The sequence below is a fragment of the Juglans regia genome, chromosome 7 (assembly GCF_001411555.2).
Source record: "Juglans regia cultivar Chandler chromosome 7, Walnut 2.0, whole genome shotgun sequence".
Lineage (NCBI taxonomy): Eukaryota > Viridiplantae > Streptophyta > Magnoliopsida > Fagales > Juglandaceae > Juglans > Juglans regia.
In genome coordinates, this window is record NC_049907.1 from 17,491,346 (window position 1) to 17,511,385 (window position 20,040).

The window sequence follows — 20,040 nt, forward strand, 5'->3', positions numbered from 1 at the left end:
TCTTGTATCTACCGACTGTATATAGAAGAACTGTTATTGTTAAGATTGTATTATATTATTTATTTTCATCCATCTTAATGATTATAGTTATCATAATTAGATTGAGATTTTTGTAATCAGTTATTAGTAGTTTGACGGTGTAATGTTTTGATTTTGGTTGTTTTGTATGCAAGTGTATAAATTACGCATTCAATCGAATTTTGTGTACATGGTATGCAAAGACAAACCATGATTGGGAACAATGGGAAGAGACTATGATTAGTGTTATTTAAGTGAATATATAATATCCCTTATATATATATAATGCATTCAATCGAATTTTGCGTGCATAAGGCAGCGAGCGATGGTTCTTTTCCTTTTTTATAGGCAATAATGGTAGGAGGGGGCGACCAAAGTAACATTATATTTGCTAGAAATCGGATATGAAATGTCTAGATAATGAGAAGTCACCTATTGGGTTTTTGTAATAGCTTAGACCCTAGTTCTAGTAGAGAAATTAATGAATCCATAGACAACTAATACTAATAGTTTAAGGCAAGTATTTATTCAATCTAATAACTACATAGTGCTTGTCAAAACACTTGAGAGTACCAATGAATATTGAGCCACCATCATGGGTAGTAGAGTTTTTTTTTTTTTGCTAGATATTTTTAAAAGAGTAATATAAGATATACACATATTTGATATACACAAAATCTTATACAATAAATTTTACGTACTGACATAGTTTAATTTGATATAAGATATTGTAAAACTCTTTTTATTATAAATTAAATCTATTGTATTACATTAAAACACATCAGTGTGTAAAATTACTTATGTAAGATCTATAAATATACTTAAGATTTCTCTATTAAATATGAGTTTAGAGCGTACAAATCTCATGCGGTCTCTTTAAAAAAATAAAACTCATCATAAAAAATAAAATAAAATTCGTAATTGATATTTCAAAGGATGAATGGGTGAGAACAAATGGAAATATTGTTAAGTGTTTTATTGTATACATGGCCGGCGGTCCAAAGTAAATAGGGGCAATTGGGGCAAAGCCGAACTTGGACTATATTATAGGAATTTAATTCCGATGCTAAAAACAAAATTTTAATTCCGTGTCTTCACAATTCAAAAAAATCACCGTCCGTTAAAAAATCACCGTCCGTTGCTCGGTCTCACCCCTCTCTCTCTCTCTCTCTCTCTCTCTCTACTATATATACCCACGCACACTGGCACGGAGAGAGAGATGGGATTGAAATTTGATTTCTGAATCTGAATCTGAATTCGACTTAGCGTGTGACGCTAGCTCCTCTGTAGGATCCAACTCTTCCCCCCCCCCTCCTTCCCTTCACTCTCCTCATTTTCGTAAAAGGTAAGCTCCTTTTCTCTCCATCTAGTCTCTGTATTGATATTTTTTTATTTTTTGGCTCGGATCTGATCCGATTTTGAAAATTTGTATGAATTCAATGTGATTTTACTCTGTTCTTTTTCGATTTATTTGTGAACTTTTTCTTTGGAATTTGAACCAAATGTAGGCCCTATTTGTTTGTTTGTGTTGCTCATCAAACGATTCTATCACGTATTCCTTGTGAAAATGGTTTTCTTGGATTTGACAATGATGCACGGGAACGTAGACGAGCTAATGTGGATAGTTTTGCAATGTATTGCATTGTCTATTTGGATGATCAATGTCCTGGTATCGATTGTTTTAAGAACACTTGAGATTTCAACCTTTGAAAAAAATTTCCATAGTTCAAAAGGGGTGGCCTAACATCGCGGCAGCTTAGAGTTATAGCGACGAGTTTTGTATTAAGTTTTCCCTATAGAATATAATGATCGTTTAGTTAGATTGGAATGGAAACTGTGAGTCTCGTGGTCTGGACTTAATGTTTTGATATTGATACAATCCTGTGCATGCATTTAGTTTAATTGCTTGATTTTCCCATGGGCCTGCTCGATATGTCACGAACCAATCGTGTGCACGTCTTTAGTTTGTGCTCGATTTTCCGATCGGTTCTGCTCTTTCCTGATTGCTGTCAGTTATCGTTTGATGGATTTCTGATTAAGCCTTGGGTTACTGGATACATCAGATCCAAGAATGGGGCTTACTTTCACCAAGCTTTTCAGCCGGCTATTTGCCAAGAAAGAGATGCGTATTCTTATGGTTGGTCTGGATGCTGCTGGAAAAACCACAATTCTGTATAAGCTCAAGCTTGGGGAAATTGTTACCACCATTCCTACCATTGGTATGTTTACTTTCATGTCACATCTGAAATCAATAAAAAATCTCTCTCTCTCTCTCTCTCTCTCTCTCTCTCTCTCTATATATATATATATATATCTTTGCTATCCTTGATTATGATTAAGTTCTTCGAGAAAAATAATCTAAATGTTTAGCACAACAAGGTGAAAAGTGAAGTTTTTGCTTTTCCTTGGAACTCTATTGATCTGGATTGTTATAATTCCAGTACCTTTTGAACAGCAGACTTTTGGGGATTATAGATCTATAATATCCATTGAATCACAACTTTTTCTCTAAATGTCACTGTTTTCTTCAATAAAATACTGTTTTTCCTTTGTTTTTTATTTGGCAGGATTTAATGTTGAAACCGTGGAATATAAAAATATTAGCTTCACCGTTTGGGATGTTGGTGGTCAGGATAAGGTGAGCAACATCTTGTTCTTAGATTGCCTGTTTCAGTCATGTTATCTTAAGGTGCTTGCACCCTTTACTTATTCGAAAATTTCTTTTTGCTTAATTGTTGGTTTCAGATTCGACCTTTATGGAGACACTACTTCCAAAACACACAGGGACTTATCTTTGTGGTTGATAGCAATGACCGAGACCGTGTTGTTGAGGCTAGAGATGAGCTACACAGAATGTTGAATGAGGTAATAGTAACAAGAAAGTTGGCCTTGTATTGATTTGTCTTTGATCAGCCACACTATCCATTAAATTAGTGGCCACGTACATGTGATTTGAAAACTGGTCCTGTGTCCCGCTGACAATAGCAGAATCTCTTTTATATGGGCAGGATGAATTAAGGGATGCCGTGTTGCTCGTGTTTGCAAACAAGCAAGATCTTCCTAATGCAATGAATGCTGCTGAGATCACTGACAAACTCGGCCTGCATTCTCTCCGGCAACGCCATTGGTAAGTTGTTAACTACCCCCTTCTCTCCACTTCATTCAACTATATACACATGAGAAACGCACTCAAAGAGACAAAACATGTGCCTGTCCTTGATGTTTTGCAGGTATATCCAGAGCACATGTGCCACTTCCGGAGAAGGATTGTACGAGGGACTGGATTGGCTCTCAAACAACATTGCGAACAAGGTAACGCTGTCGTTTTCTGTCATCATACCTTCCAAAACCACATTAACTTATGTTTTAAAAAAATTGTTCTGTTATTCTAATTCAACATTTTCTGATTCAGGCTTAAGAGGACGGCAGGCTTGGTCTTTACTCTTCTATTTTTTTCCTACTTTTGTCGAAATTGTTGTGGCAAGAAAACAGGGGTTCGCTTGCTGGTTTAATTATTTTGTTATCCTTTAATATGTACTCTAGAAGTTTAAAAGTAATCTGTTGGCGTTTGCTTTGCACGATGCGTAGTAACTAATCAAAATATTCAAATTCTGTTTAGTTGGTGACATCTCTCTTCTTGTTTGAATAATTTTAAAAAAAGAAGACATCTCTATTCGTGATAGTCTATCAAATACGAAAGTCAAAATCTAATCAATAATTTATAAATCATGTATATCAAAGCTCTACGTTTGGTCAGTGTTGGCACCATCAACAGCCCAAGCAAGGGTCTCTTTTTATATATATATATATATATATATAAGAAAATAGAAAACCTAGATTGATTAGTGCCGTTAAGAAAAGTAAAATGTTAAATCTATTCGTGTTGTAGCAAGTCTCAAGATTTCGATAAGTACTAATATATATGTGTGTATGTATATATATATATATGTATGTATATGCATCTATACATTATTGGTTATCTTTCTCTTTTCTCTCGTTCTTTATAGTTCTCACAATCATGTTGTTTTCTTTTCCATAAAGGCTAAAAGTACTAATTATAAAACTTTATAAAACATTCAGAAGAAACTAGCATGAATGATTTTTTTCTATTTTTTTTTTTTACAAATATTGAAAAGTACGAGAACATTACAAATTTATTAATGGTTAGAGAAGATATGTACATTTTTCAAAGAAATAAAAAATACAAAGAATAATATTTATATAGTATAGAGAGAGAGAATATATAAGATTATGTAAATTTGTAAAGTACATTTCATTAGCCATTAGCTAAAATAGATAAAGTGACTGCCATTAGCTAGAATAGATAAAGTGACTTTGATTAGTTATTTTAGATTTTCTATTGGGAATGCTCTAAAGAACCATATTGAATAAAGAAAACTCCTATCTAAATGAAAAAAAAAATATATTGATCGATTCTTGGATGCATTTCTATTCTTTTTTCTAGCTCAAAGATATCCATAGACAGACCTTTAATACAAATTAATCAAAGAGAAATAATTTGTACAAATTCTAAATAGACAAATCCGGCGCACAAGCCTTTATAAAAAAATAGACTCCACCTTGAAAAATTGTAAAAAATATATATATTTTTTATTAGTGAAATTCACTTTTTTTATAAAAGGTTTGCATGGAAATTGCCTATTTGGAGCTTGCTAACATTACTCTTAGGCCCGAACTGAGATCAACTCAATTCAATCTAATTTTAAACTGAGTTTAACATCCAAACATCTAAACACCAAACTCTTAAATTACTAAAATCATCTCAACTCAAAACCTTTTTACACGTGAGACCAACAACCTTTTTCAATACAACACTTCTTTACACGCAGGACCTACAACCTTTTTTAATTTTTCATAAACATATTTAAACTCATCTTAGCATCCAAACACATTTAAACTCATCTTAAGTAGACTCCACAAAACTCATTGCACCATCTCAACTCACTATTCATAAAGAATCAACTCAGCTCAACATCTAAACATAGCCTTAATCAAATGCTTCAATAGAATCGCAAACAAAACAATTACAAAGAAAAAATAGATTAGAAATTTTCCTATACCATATCGCAGCCCTGATTACGATACAAACCCAAAAACTTTACCGAAAAGCTTCTCTTTTTAACTCTACACACCTTGACATGAAACTTAAAAAATAAAAAATAAATTCCACTCACCAGGATTACTGGAAGTATAAACTACATTCAGGGTAGGCGTTCAGGAACCTTGAAATGAGCTCCAATGGTAATGTCTGTCCTTGTATGAGAGCGTGATGGTATTTCTCAATCAATGACAGCACAACTTTTCGCTCATCAACCTCTTCCAAACTACCTATACTCCCAACAAGAAAGACAACAGCAGGTGAATGAAGTAGTCGGCATACAGTTACATCTTAGTAGGAATTTCATGGGAAAGCTAATCATCCAACACCCACCACAGACGAGTCACATGGCAACCAGAAAGCTTTTACCTTCAATCCCCCATATTTGATTGGTTGCAATAAAACATACAACTATCGCATGCATTTTGATGGAAGTGCAAGCCCACAATCATGAACAGAAGAACTGTCACCCAGCAATCAAACTCTTATGAGGTTGTTTGGAGAAACCCAATAGTGGATTAGCCACAGACAGGTTAATTTGTTTTCAATTTTCTTGCTGTTGATCTCTTAAAGCTGGATGGAAGTTATGGAAAGCCATACGTCAAACAGCCAGATGCTAAAACAGATAATATATGAAGCTAGGCCTTGCACAATATTTCCCGCCATTAAAGTTTTGCTTGAGTTACTGGATGGAAATGCTCAAAGTAATAATTTTGAGCAAAAAGGCTTTTACCTTTTGAGCAGTCATAGTTTTTGGGCCATTTGTCATTTCTAAGTATTTTTCATGAGAATGGACTACCGAATTATAGGAGTTACTGATTTAGGGATCAATAGGCTTACCCAACTCAGTCTCATGTTCTTGATCTTCCACATCCCCCTCTTCAATAACTGTACCATTTTCCAATGCAACAGCTGCTTTAGCATACCTATCCAAAAACTCTTCTTCAGTTTCTTCTTGTTCCTCAGGCTCAGACTCCTGAGAGTAAAATAGAATAAGTTCACACGTATGTGACATTAATGTACTGATGGACAGAAAATAAAATAACCAAAGAACCAACTTTCAAATTTTATGTCATTTTATTTTCTGATAACCAATTAGTGTGTGATTACAGATCAGTTACAAACAGATGATGTGCACAAATCACCTAGGAAAAGTTGGGGCAAGACCTTAAAAGTGGGATCAGTAGAATAAGGGATCCAGCTGCCAGGCAAATAGCCTTTGGGCCTAATGGAATTCCCACATCCCGTGGGTATTGGGTGGTGGCTTGAGGTCACGGATACGATCCAGCCAGGTGTGTAAGTAGCCAAGGAAAAAAGTCCACTTCCCATGGTGGTATTTTACATTCATTAGGATGTCATTTGTAGGCAGCTAGTCCAAAGGGTATATATGCTATCAACAACATTCCTCACAAATGAAATCGATACATAATAATTTGGAAGTCAAACCTCATCATAGTCGGAGGTTTCGTCATCATCGTCGTCGTCATCCTCTTCATCATCTTGCTCAGCTTCTTCCTTTTCTTCCTGAACTTCTTTCAGCCGTGCAGATGCCTCCAACAGTGAAGTAAAGCAGTCACGCAACACACCACTGCTTGGCTTCCTTAGTCCCAGCTGCTCAACCACCTGTGCAAGTGCAATCACTGCAGGTCATTAAATAACCATTAGTATCCTTAATTTTTCAACCTACAAAAATGTATGGATATCAGGGAGTAATAGAAGAGAGTAAGACAAAAAAAAGAGGCCAGCTAAGGCAGACAAACAGTCAAACTGTGATAACATGAACTCACTTCTTTGTTCTGAGACACGATCTAGTATAAAAAACATACACCAACACTTCTCAAAAGGTCAAATGGACTGAAGCATTCAATGTACAAGACTTCTTTAGATCGTTTTTTTTTTTTTATCAGTTCTTTAGATCTAATTATAGAATTAAAAGCAAAAAATCGTAGGTGCAAGCCAAGTACGCAGAGTGTACTGAAAATTACATCATCAAGGGGGGCAACAAGAAAACAATGGAAGGCAAACATAATTAAATCCTAAATCAGAAGCATCAATAAATATAAGAAGGAATCTGTTACTTTGAGTTTGGCTTTATGTTTGTTTGAGAAGTCCATCACTATTGGGTAAGAGGAGAAGAAATATACCGGATGGGGCACAAGTATAGAAGAAAATGGTCAACTAAAATTATATGCGGGTAAAAAAAATCATTTCCCAAGAGTTTATGAAGTAAGAAACCAACCAATCAACTTTATCTCGGATTTTTCTGACAGACCAGATTCGTAGGAGCTAGTGAGGAGAAAACCCAGGGCAGAAGCCCAAATTGTGAAGCCACCACATTCGCCCTTCTCCAAAATTTCTTCCACCACATCAGGATAACATAAGTAGCATGATGCTATAGCAACCAACAAAGGCTTCCACAGTGAACAAGGGTTACTTCGAATTTCCCTGAAACGGCAAAATGCTGCTCGACTGAAAGCAATCACCAATGATTGCTTCACACCATCTGCATCAAATGAGTAACTCGGGACATGAAGTAGTATATGGACACATGAGCAAGCCCTCCATGTTGCAGATGGATATTGTGATATGGCCTCACTGACAAAACCACCAATGCCTTCAATGATAGAACGTTGAGGCACAGGTGGAGCTGGAGGGGACAACATCCTTCCTACAAGAAAATTCTTCAGCCCATATTTGCTGTGTAGATTCACAACATCTTTAATGCAGTCAAAAATAGATAAATTCTCTGATTCATCCCATGCATAACAGTCTGCAATTAGATTAGCCCAAACTAATAATAGCTCCGACACTTTAAGCTCTAGAAGAACATTGCTTCCAGAAACCGAGAGCATAATGGACAAGAGCAATGTTGATGAATCATCAATGCACGATGCAGTATTAGAACCCTCCCCTTCCCGATCCTTGCAAATTCCAGGAAAAAGATATATAATAAGATAAAATCAGAGACTAGTAATGGTCTATATTCTATTATGCCGCACAGAAATATAAACCAAATTATTGACTGTAAAGCTTGCATTCCTAAAATAACATCATATGCATCACTGCAAAGTAACAAATTTGTATAGGGTAAAAACACCAAGTAAAATAAGCTTTGATACAAAACTAGAGTGATTTGTACCACATACAATGCTCTATCCGAATCAGGTTATGGGAAGATTTTGACCCCCCACAAACACATGCATCATTTGCCATCCTTTGCTCACTCAAATAGAGCTTGATGATATAAAGGTAATCCTTTAAAATATATTACAAAGAGGAACTTAAGACCAACCGATTGATACATGGGTGAGAGCCAAGCATGTTGTAGGAGAGCAGAGAACGCTCTGCCAATGGTAGCTCGGCCAGATGTCCACTTTTCACTAAGTTCATTCTGCTCAATTTCTTCAGGCAATAAATTTTCCCAGGACTGAGCCATTACTGCTAGGGCTGCAAAGCCCCGTTCAACCACCTATCACAACCACAGTGTCAATTAATCAGTAATACCATACTTAAATCTTCATCAATTATGCCATTTTCAAAACCCCTTTTTTTTAACTGTATTGAGTCTGGGATCAGGAATTCAAATGCTTCAAATACCAGCAAAAGTCCTAATTATAATATATTTGGGTTCAGAAATATGTTAGAACATTAATGGAAATAAGCAGACCAACAAACCAATGTGTAAGTTGCAAATGCAGGTGTGCCTGCCACAGACACATGTATGGATACTGAGTGTTTCATCAGCAATATTCACTCAAAGCAAATGAGCTATATTGAATTGCAAGACCTAACATTGATGGAACAAAGGGCCAGGCATAAGGAAGAATATGGTTCAATCTTTTTTTTTGATAAGTAAATGATTTTATTGATGATGATAGGCATAGCCCAAGTACACAAGATGGTATACAAGAGATAAGACCTATCTAGGTCGCAGTAATGGAAACAAGAAAGTCATGAAAATCTAGGCCATTAAAATCTATAGCTATGGCCCATAGAAATAAAGTTCTAAAAATGAAGGATCGAAATTCCTCTATTGTCCGCTCCTTATCTTCCTCTATAGTTCAAAATTCGACTGGCTCAAATATATAAAACTCTACTTGAATTCATTCTAGTTCCGATTAAGAAAATGTAATTGGGTAGGACAGGGATTCAATCAAATATTTGTTTCTTTTTTCCTCCCATATGTGTGAAACCTAATGAACATGGCAAAAAATTGTATCTGCTTGCAGAGTTTACATGCCCAAATTTAAGTGGTCAATACAGAATAGCATAATCAGATTCTGAGAATGATACAAACAAGCAGACTAGCAAAGAAGATCCATGCATACTTGAGGCCAAGGCTCTGGATTAGCAGGTATCAACTTTGTGATTGTACCAACCAATGCTGAAACAATATATGGGATATGAACTGCAACATTTTCATCTACAGCCTCCACTATGGAACTAAGAAGCTGAAATAAAAGAGAGCTCTCTTCATCTCCATTACCAATCCTACCGATCACAACTTCAAGAAGAGGTAACCACTCAGGTGGCGCATAGTCATTCTGAAGAGAACAACAATTCAAGCCAGGTGAAACTCAGAATGACATTGCAACTGCTGCAATTACAAAGTCCAAAAAGGTTCATGTAGAGACCTACCTCAAGAAGTGCAGCAATTGCGCCAGCAGCAGAAACCCTGACTGGATAACAAGAAGTATCCCCTTTATCTGGCATGGCCAATGCCTTGAGCAATGAAGAATATACATCTGCACTCATCTCCTGAAAGCAAGACTGAAACTCAGTACCGGAATGAATGCATGATGGTGTTTTCCATTAAAAGTTAATAATTCAGTGTCTAAGAAATTAGCTTGGATGATCAAAAGAAGAAAGTAATATAGCTGTGATATAGCAAGTGACAAGTCACTTCTTTGGTGTGAGAGAAACAAGTAAAAGATGGCATGAGTAAGAAAATAGTCTCACTTCTCGTAGACAGGGTGCAAGCTCTCCAAGTACCCAATTTGCAGTGGCAAGCAAGTATGGTAGGCATGCAGATATCGTATACAATGGAAGCACCCGATTATAAACGAGAGTTGATATATATCCAGGTTCTTGCACCCTTAGAAACTGTAATGTGGTATACAATTATAAACTCTGGTGTAAAGACTGATTAAACTAATGAGGTGAGATCCACTTACATCTTGTAGACCACCATATGCCATCAGAACACCAAAGTAACTGTCATATTTAACAACAAGATGAGAAGAAAACAAAATATATACATATACACACAAGCGCACACACCTTACAAGGAAGCCAGCTGGAATCTTTTTATCACCCAAATAAAAAAGGGAACAGAAATAATACAATGAAAGAAGGCATCAAAAGCCGAAACAATTTCATATAGAGGAGGTGATGGCGATCAAATAAGGCATCACCTCAGGGAAGATCATTAGGAATGCTTCCAGCATTTACTTATTCCCCATCCTCCCCTCCATATGTCAGGGAAAAACCAAAAGATTAAAAAAATCAGCGCGCACACAAATATCATGAACCCAACATTAAATTTTCACTTTACAAGATAGTTTCAAATTGTAATTGATGGGTTTCATCAGAGAGACATGAACTCACTCATTTAAAATTTTAGGTTGGGATGCATTAGCATCAGAAGGAATAGGAAACTTTGACAAAAATGGAAGCACAAACAACTCCCCCATAAAACGACGCTGACTATATCTCTTGTTTTTTTCACTTTTTTTGCGCTTTGAAGCAGTTGAAGAACCATTACTAGAATTGCCAATTGGAGGACCCTGAGGCACCAAACAAAAAACGTAAACAACACTGCTTGTCAAGAGAGATGGTTCAAAGACATTTATTGAGGAATACTGAGTAGTAACCGTTGACATGGAAATAACACCAAGTAAGTTCATTGCGCTTTTTCTAGCTGTAAACAAATCCTCCCTCCATCCAGAAATTTCTTCCTGTGCATAATTAGAAGCAGTGACATGATGGCTAATCAAAATGGTGAACAAGTATTTTGAAAACATTACAATATACTTTCATACAAGATCAGATGGAAGATTCTTTCGTATGTATTCCTCTGCATCTTCTTCCCACTCTGAAATATCCTATTTCCAAGCATAACCATTATAAAGTAAGGTTAATGTAACTACCTCATCTGTCCACCTTAAAACACATACTAGATTAGAATACAAATTTCTTCCAGAAACCTTACCTTCTCATTCAGTACTAATGCTGGAAAGATTGCAGAGTCCAACAAAAAGGTAAAATGAGGTGAAACTAATCTCCATCCCTGTTGCATATGAAAATGAATACCTTAAAGAAAGAAAGTTGTACTTAAGCAAAGCTTCAGAGTCCCACTGGTTAACTTTTTAAACAACTAGCAGATCTTGTGAATGCCACTTCTTTTAGAAGGGTGGTGGTGGGTGAATTGCATTTAAGAGTACTATTGACCAACTTGCCAAAAAAAAAAAAAAAAGAATAAAGCTGAGATGAATATAACAAGTTCAGAGTATTTGGGCAGGGCCGATAGATTTTAATGGGCTTAATGTCCATGAATTTCTTTTTTTGGTTGTAAATCCTAGTTAGGTATTACACATGTATACGTCCGTTGTCCTGTGTACTTGGCTATGCCTTTTGATATGAATAAAACTTCTTGATTACCTATAAAAAAAAGTTCAGAGTAACTTACTGGGCCTGTCTCCAGGACATGTGAAATCACATCAAAAGCTAGGGAAACAATCCTCTCTGATAAAAAATTAAGCTCCTGCATGAGAAAAATTATTTTAGATGTCCTAGAATGCCCAATAAAGTAGCTCAATGGCAATTATATACTCATGTAAGCAAGATAAATCAGGCTGAGAGCAATACAGAACAAATTACACGCACAACTAGTATGAGACATTCCAAATGTGTTCTTGCATAACAAATTCAAAATAAAACTTACACTGGTCTTTTTGCTATATTTGACTATGTTTAAAACACAGTTGATGATGTCTGGCATCAACCTGAAAATGCAATGGAACGCATATTAACACTGACCACAAATATTAAATATCCAATAAGTTTTTTTTTAAGTAGGAAATTTTATTAATGTAAATAAAAGAATAGGCAAAGCCCGAGTACACAGGATGTATACAAGAGCCAATAAATTGAATCAGAAATCACCGTATTACTTATCAGAGTACTTTCGGTGTCGGCTAATGAAAGCACAGAAAATGAGCAAGCTTCTCTTTCCAGTCTTCAGCCTCATCAAGTATCCATCTTCTATGGTAACAGAACACTCAAAACTCAAAGAACCCAGAATGGCAATCAGATCACGACAAAAAGAAGGCAAAAGAGGAGCTAAAGCAGATGGCATGTGCGATCTCACCTGTAAAACTAACAGTGATTCAAGAGCAATACCAGTAGGGAAAGAAAAAAGAGATCACTGTAAAATAAATAGGATATGGCACGGAGGAACCCAAATTTAACCAAGAAACGAAAGTTGTTGGCAGCAGGGTAGCACCAGCAAAGTAGCAAGTTAGCAACATAAAATGTGAACCTAAAATGTAAATGCATCATAGTCATACTGTCACCTGTGGCTTCTCATGAAAAGATTATGGGAGTTATTAAACAAATGTAGAGTCTCATAACCAGGGGTGTACTTCCAACTCGATTGAAATGGAAGACACTTTCCAGCCCGATGGAAGTCTGAAGAGCAAAGCTCCTTAAACCTCCCAACCTTTGCCTAATTATGAGTCGGCATTCAAAGGCTGGTTTCAAAGTCTCCGAAGAACTTGAAGGTTGTGCTTACTAGTTACGTGTCTCTCCCCGAAACTACAATGCTTACTGGTCACAATGAGACAAGATCCCTTGGTAGGGTGAAAAACTCAATAATGCATCCTCTGGATACTAGATATGCTTTCACTTCCCAAGAGAGATGATAGGGCGAGAAGAAAGAGTCAAGAGAAGAGTCTATAACCATGGGTGTTGATGAGTTAGAGAGAAGTGGGGCTTTTCTTATTGGACTCAGTTTCAGCTTTAATGGTGGTAGCTGGGTAGCAGGAGCTACAAATGGATTGAGACTCGTTTGTTTTCACAACTCATTTCAACTCATCTCATCTCATCTAATCATTACAATTTTCTCAAATTTTCACACAAAATAAAATAAACAATTCAACTTTTTCAAATCCCAAAATAAAAATAATATTAAAAATATATATTCTAACAATATTTTATTCAACTTTTAACTTTAATGTCAACTCATCCCATCTCATCTGCGAAAACAAACGAGACCTAAGCTTGGCGGTAAAACAAAAGAAGATTTTGGGATACACTTAACATAGACTTGCCAGTAAAAGAGGAGTAAACTACGAAGTAAATTTTAATTTCAATGTCAATTAGACTTTTAAGGGCTCAAGGAGAGTTTTAACTTTTCTTGGGAATCCAAATAAAGCTGCAATGCGAAAGTCAAAAAGGAAAGAATACTTTTCAAAAGGGGAAGTATACTTCTCATTTACAAATAATATGAGAATGTCTTCAGTCTGGCATAGGCGTAAAAGTATTGTTTTACACCCTCTGATAAAAAAGCCCCACATCGGCTTTTTAGAGTATTATCCAAAAGCTCAACTGCACACTATAACTCCCATATGCCAGTTACTTTTCTTCCTAAAATTTGAAAACCCAATTTCCATATTTCTTTCCATGGATTCTCTTTCACTCTCCCTTTCTCTCTCTCATTCTCTTCCCTTAGATTGCAGTTTTTTGGCATAAGACAAAACTTCATTTTCCATTATATAAAGGCAGAGGTAACGAGAAAGGTGGTGAAAAATATAGAAAGAAAACCAAATGGAGGTGATGAAATGGATCAGGTAGACAGCCATCCTGGACTTCAAATCAAAGATGCCCATGTTTGGTGGAAATTAGGGCTAAGTAAAGCGAATGTTTATCAACTCAGTTTCCGTTGACTGATCCTTTTTTTTGTGAGATAAAAACCGGGTTCTTGTTCTTTAGCTCTTTTTTTAGTTAGGGAGATTTTTGTGTGATGGAATTAATAGGAAAGATATAAAAGAAACAAAGACAATATTTAAATGAGTGTTTAGTTATTATTATAACTGAGAGAAGGATTTTTGGGAAAAAAAACATAAAGAAAATAAATGATGTATTTGCCACAAATGTAGAGAGATTTTCAATAGATGAGGGAGAGAGTGATCTGAATAGTTTCGTGTTTTGGGGTTTTAGGAAGAAAATAATGTATTGGGCAATTATACAGTGTTGCTCTTTTTCTTTAAAAAAGTGAAGTCATTTTGAGGTGTCAATCTCTCAGTGGGTGGCAAAAAAGTCAGTTTTGCACCAGCCCCTAACAAAAGATGGATTCATATAATATTGGTAGTTTACATATAAGGCAGACTGGGATTTCGAAACTTGCTTCTGATCAATCGGACCCTTTTAGGGAAGTGGCTTTGGCCTTATCAACATGAGAGGGAGGCCATGTGAAAAGCTTTAGTGGAGTCTAAATTTGGTAATGCCTAGGTGACTGATGTTCTAATGAGGCACACAAGCCACATGGGGTGGTATTGTGGAAACTTATCAAAAGAAGATGGGTTTTTTCCCTAGTTATACAAGATTTAAGATTAGTGATCACACTTTAGGACCAAGTTCTGGCATGACTTATGATATGGAGACACTGCTCTTAAGGAAACTTTCCCAAAGGTGTTCAATATTGCACTGAGTGCAGGAAGTCTCAATGGCTAACCTATTGGAGTTCTCCAGGGTTATGTATTCACAAAGCTTTTCAAATTCTTATATTCTACTAAACAAGATGTGGAGATGCAAATAAGATTCTTTTGAACCCTCCCAAGAGAGGGTAATTTACTGTTTGATCTTTCTATCAGGTCCTTTTACCTCCAAATAGCAACTATTTTCCTTGGAAAGCCGTACTGATGTGCCTCAAAAATTTGGACAGCCTGCTTAAGGAATATCCCCACCATGGATAACCCAAGGAGATATATCTGTGTGAGCGTGTAAACAAGATGTGGAGGTGCAAATAAGATTCTTTTGATCCCTCCCAAGAAAGGGTAATTTACTATTTGATCTTTCTATCAGGTCCTTTTACCTCAAAATACCACCTCTTTTCCTTGGAAGTGTGTGTGTGTGATCCAACCCCAGGGTTTGGCTCAAGTGGTAAAGGCCTTGGTCTTGGTGGTATGCTCCCTCCAGGTCTAAGGTTAAAATCCTCTTGGGTGCAAACAATTTCTAGGGGTCATTGGACTGGGAGAACTGCCCCTTGAATTACTCAAGGTGCACTTGCGGAAAACTCATTGTTGAGGGCTTGTGCACCCTAGGATTAGTTGGGACTTTGTTCTCAGACACTCGGTGCGTGTGTTATCTAGGGAAATATCATAGCATAGTGACAAATTGGCGTCGAATGTGCAAAAAAAGGCGGATCTGTAGACCAACTCTTAATGTTGAGATTGTCCAAGCCTTGTGCAGTAACTTTATGGTAGATGTCTTTCCAAATGGAGAGGAATATATGATAGCCCACAAATTGCAGCAATGTGGAAGATGATCCCTGCTTGTCTAATATGGTATATTTTTTTGGGACACTAGTGGGAAAAATTTTGAGGATCTTTTTCTCTTTCAATACTTATTCTTTGGGCAACTGCTATAGATTTTAATGGGATGAGTTTCATGATTTTCTTGTATTTTTTCTATTTCTAAGTAGGTATTCCTCTTATATACATTCCGTCTACTTAGGCCATTCCTTTTGCATTTTCTAATAAAAACATTTCCATTACTTACAAATATAATTATATATAACAAGTCGGGTTACAAGTTGGATTCCAACCATCCTATTCCAACTTCTGAACCACCAGAAGTAAAAAGAGATAGAAGGATGTGAAAAGTATTTACTTATGAACAGACCTAATCCTAACTTTAAAAGAGATAGAACTAATAAATACTTTGTTGTGGAAACATGAAAAGTATTTAGTGAAACAAGGATGTGACCGTGATAGATTAGAGCACTAGAACTCTAAAGAGAAAGAACAAAAGAACATGCAAAAGCCAATTTATTGATCATCTCATCAGCAAAATGGTAACACGCGGCCATATTTGAACATCAGGTCCTATCACAAAGCAACAAACAAAGAGTGTATATGCCACATGCAAAATACTAGAATCACAAGGCCATGCATGCATCCCTTTTTTTTTTTTTTATCAGTAAACAAAATGTTATTCATCATTGAATTCAGCTCCACTGGATGCTACACATAATTGGATAATTGGTTGACAGACTCCTAAACCCCATCAAATAAGTATCAGAAACAGAGAGTAAACTTACAGCAAAATATATGCATTTGCAAACAGTGAGAAGGATTTTCTCCATTTCCATTTCTGTTCTATCATGGATAGCTAAAGCCTGTCCCACACATCAAATAAACCATTACTAGGGAGATTTGTGGAAGAATGTCAAGGGGACTTAAGGACCAAAAGACACAAGGAAGGATAAAGACAACTACCTTTTCAACCAAATGATGGAATACGGCTATCAAGGGTACTAGAACTTCTTTTGCAATCTGCTCTAGCTGTGGTGGCACTGGCTCCTTAGCAACTTTAGAATTCAAAAAGTACTGCAAGAAAGAAATTAAAATGATTAAGAGAACCTTAAATAATATTATTACAGATGCACATGAGTACATCAGCATTTACCAACTTTAGCTTTCACGTACATTTAATAAACTACTGAAACTCTCAAGAAACAAATCACTTTTAAGATTAAATGGTGATATCTAGAAGACTAACTAGATAGTTCATACCATTGTTGCATAAACAGGAATTAACAGTTTCAATAAGAAATGAGAGCATGAACAGAGCCCTTAAAACGTACCATCTCATTTGGAGGCAAAATGGCAAGAATAAATAGGGAAAAAATTAACTGAAATGAAAGGATGGGAGAGAAAAATAAAATCAACGTGAAGATGGGATTATGCAGATTGATTATCACTAAACTGCAGGCCATAGTTTAATTTCAAGTTGTTAAAGCATCAACTGTCAGGGTTGTTCTTTCTCTCGCTTGCACATATGGGCAGTGCATTTCCCACATTTTTTATTGGTTTTTTCTAGTTCACTTAACTGTTATCTGCAAAACAACAACTCCCACACTGTTTCCTACATTGCTCCATATAAATATAACGGTTTTCACACAATCCCTCCCTCCTAGAAAAATAAAGGACAACAGAAAGAGATAGTTTTCTCCATGGGATCTTAGCAAGCTAGTTTATGCATGAGTGGAGGTTAAGCACCTGGAAAGGTCGAAGCAGTGCATGAAGAACTGTAAGGGAATTTATGGTGTTCCATTTACAGTCAGCAGTATTGCTAAAAAGATTACTATTTTGAATAGCAGCCAGTAGATCAGGTACAAGTTCAGGCCAGGAATTCTGCTTCATGAACTCAGCAACAACAATGGCTCGAAACTGCCAGCATATCCAAAGCTTACATACATTAGAAATGTTGCTGAAAAGAATTTTTGGAAGATGTGCAATAAAAGAATGAAGGTTACGATATAAAACAATAGCATACCGCTTCAATCAAAACTTTTAGAACTGCTGGTTCAACTTGAAGCAAAGCTCGCATGAGCTGGTCCTTGAACTCTTTACTGACTTTTGAGGACAATGTGCCGTCTTCATTGATACTTCGCCTAGTGAAATTCTTAAGGTATGTGGCAGCAGCAACTTTTCGACCATGATTTTCACCTCCTACAGATTTAAAAACAAGCAGGTAAATTATGTTAAACCAAGTACAGCTGAGTAATGATCTTTATGAGCAAGTGAGCTCTGTCAATTTATTATTAAGACAGCACAATATTGAACACAAGCAGCATGGATCGAGAAAAGGATCAAAATAAAATCCAGTCTCATTTTGGCTGCTTAGAGAATGTGGTTAAGATAAATCGAAAAAAAAAAAGACCCTTTTTTAAAGTTAAATTCTTCACTGACCTTGATTATCGCCATGTAAAAAGTACTGGCTAAATAATATCCTATCAATTCAATTTTACCATCTTCAAGGAATCGAAATTAAAATTTAGCGCAATTAGCCAATTACGAACATAATTAAGATGACCTCTTATTTGCTAATTCAGCCATGGAATTAAGAAACAAGAAACTTAGAGTCCGTTTGGCTGCATAGAGTTATGATGGAAATAAGAAAAATTGAAACGAAATCATTTTCGACGTTAAACTCTCCCATGTTCCTTATTTTTACTTCAATTCTTCGCAACAGGCATGTCAATGAGTGTATGAAATGACAAGGAAAAATACAGAACTGAACCAAATTGTATTGCAGGCGGTATTCGGTATATGGGAAATTGGAAATTTTGCAGTTCTACTAGCAATAAAAAGAAAAGGAGGAAGAAAGAAAGGCAGTTCAAAAAATCAGTGTGGGGTTATTACCGGTGGCTATGGAGAGGAGAGAAAAAGGGAAGCCAGGGAGCTGAGAAAGGCGATCGAGAGCTTCCGAAGCAGTTCGAACAACGTGACCATCAGGGCTGAGCGTCTCGCTTAGCAGATGAGCGATTTGAGCGACCTCCATTGAGGTTATCCAAGATTTGTGGCTCAGCAGAAACCCTAGCTTGTGGGTCGATTATATGCAGAAATATTGCGCGGGAAATTTGTTTATACTTTATAGAGTACTAAGTTGATCGGCAGTGGCAGTCTGCAGAGATGTGAAAATCCGTAAAAACCATAATCTCAAACTGAATTGGAGATGCGGGGTATCGAACCCCGTACCTCTCGCATGCAAAGCGAGCGCTCTACCGTTTGAGCTACATCCCCATTTACATTAATCCATCAACCATTATAAAATAGACTATCTAATTCAACCAAAATTCCATTTTTGGCCAGGTAAAAATACATTAAACAATAGAAAATATGCAAAAAAAAAACCAAAAAAAGCACTAGTAGGGAGCTAGTCATAGATCAAATTTGAAAAATGATAAACACCTAATATTTTTCATAACATATTTTACAATCATGTTTTAAAATGAGAAGTATTATTATAAAATATCATATAAAAGTAACATCATTTTATAAAAATACTCTCATTTTACATCATGTATTGTGAAAAGTGTTATGTATATTTACTCATAAAACTTAGCAAGTTAGGTCAAATACACCCACAGCAAACTCTCTAAGTTGAGTTTGGTTGCAAAGTTCAGTTGAGCTCAATTTAATTTTAAGCTGAGTCTAACATTCAAATACCCAATTCTCAAATTACTAAACTCATCTCAACTCAAAATTTCCTTACACATGAGACTCGCAGCCTTTTTTAACTTAGCACATATTTATATATGAGATCTACAATCTTTTTCAACTTCTCATAAAAAATATTAAACTCATTTTAATATTTAAATACACTTTAAATTTAATTTAGATAGATCCTATATAATTATCTCTACTACTTAATTCATTATTATTTATAAAGAATTATCTAAATTCAGCTTAAATGTAAAATAAATTTAACTTTGAGACATTTGACTGGCCATATATTTTTTTCTCATTAATATATTATCATGCTTTCTGCAGGTGGGTTTTTTTTTTCTTTTATTTTGTTTTTGCTTTTTTGTGAGCTAGAACCTTCACGTGCAGCAAAGTTTTGACTAGCAGTTTAATTTGTAAGCTACACGTTGTGGAGTTGAGTATACACATTTTTATGCATATTCAAGTTAACATTAAAAATATCAATTAAAGCCCAAAGTCATCTTTACTTCTAGAAGCCCAAGTGTTTTTTGATAAGGAGTAAATATTTTAATTATTATTAGAATTAAAATAAATAAAAATTATAAATAGATATTTAAATGAAATAGTGAAAGATGTAGACAATTTGTTATTTAGTATTGTTGAAAAGTGGTTGATAAAATTTAAAAAAAT

General features: G+C 35.7%; 2 protein-coding genes and 1 non-coding gene across 5 annotated transcripts; 1 reads left to right on the forward strand and 2 right to left on the reverse strand.

The window, feature by feature from the left end:
• Positions 1-1,326: 1,326 nt before the first annotated feature.
• LOC109001166 (ADP-ribosylation factor 2) lies at positions 1,327-3,646 on the forward strand. The gene is made up of 7 exons (XM_035691845.1): positions 1,327-1,363; positions 2,082-2,237; positions 2,586-2,656; positions 2,764-2,883; positions 3,027-3,145; positions 3,249-3,330; positions 3,431-3,646. The coding sequence occupies exons 2-7, from the start codon at positions 2,090-2,092 to the stop codon at positions 3,434-3,436; spliced, it is 546 nt and encodes a 181-aa protein (XP_035547738.1). The 5' UTR covers positions 1,327-1,363; positions 2,082-2,089; the 3' UTR covers positions 3,437-3,646.
• A 1,319-nt stretch (positions 3,647-4,965) lies between these two features.
• LOC109001165 (importin beta-like SAD2 homolog) lies at positions 4,966-18,827 on the reverse strand. Of its 3 annotated transcripts, XM_018978327.2 has the most exons (21): positions 18,565-18,825; positions 17,696-17,871; positions 17,419-17,589; positions 16,636-16,746; positions 16,458-16,535; positions 12,310-12,506; positions 12,081-12,141; positions 11,826-11,900; positions 11,349-11,426; positions 11,179-11,241; positions 11,011-11,094; positions 10,745-10,923; positions 10,312-10,351; positions 10,097-10,240; positions 9,776-9,895; positions 9,466-9,681; positions 8,430-8,606; positions 7,377-8,058; positions 6,584-6,777; positions 5,978-6,113; positions 4,966-5,367 (listed from the first exon to the last, which is right to left on the reverse strand). In XM_018978327.2, exons 1-21 carry the CDS (start codon positions 18,701-18,703, stop codon positions 5,219-5,221), a joined length of 3,270 nt encoding a protein of 1,089 aa, XP_018833872.1. In that variant the 5' UTR covers positions 18,704-18,825; the 3' UTR covers positions 4,966-5,218. The 3 variants fall into 3 exon arrangements, with proteins under 3 accessions (XP_018833872.1, XP_018833871.1, XP_035547739.1); XM_018978326.2 differs by having other exon boundaries at positions 10,745-11,094; positions 18,565-18,827; XM_035691846.1 differs by lacking the exons at positions 17,419-17,589; positions 17,696-17,871; positions 18,565-18,825 and having other exon boundaries at positions 10,745-11,094; positions 12,310-12,514; positions 16,636-16,723.
• Positions 18,828-18,872: 45 nt separating this feature from the next.
• TRNAA-UGC lies at positions 18,873-18,945 on the reverse strand. Its single transcript has one exon. It is a non-coding gene; the product is annotated as a tRNA-Ala (tRNA).
• Positions 18,946-20,040: the final 1,095 nt, after the last annotated feature.

Coding starts and splice junctions, on each gene's coding strand:
- LOC109001166 (XM_035691845.1), top strand. CDS start 2,090: ATGGGGCTTACTTTCACCAAGCTTTTCAGCCGGCTATTTGCCAAGAAA. Junction 2,238..2,585: donor TACCACCATTCCTACCATTG/GTATGTTTACTT, acceptor TTTATTTGGCAG/GATTTAATGTTGAAACCGTG. Junction 3,146..3,248: donor TCTCTCCGGCAACGCCATTG/GTAAGTTGTTAA, acceptor GATGTTTTGCAG/GTATATCCAGAGCACATGTG.
- LOC109001165 (XM_018978326.2), bottom strand. CDS start 18,703: ATGGAGGTCGCTCAAATCGCTCATCTGCTAAGCGAGACGCTCAGCCCT. Junction 10,352..10,744: donor CAACCTAAAATTTTAAATGA/GTGAGTTCATGT, acceptor TAAATATGACAG/TTACTTTGGTGTTCTGATGG. Junction 9,682..9,775: donor CAATTGCTGCACTTCTTGAG/GTAGGTCTCTAC, acceptor TGTTCTCTTCAG/AATGACTATGCGCCACCTGA.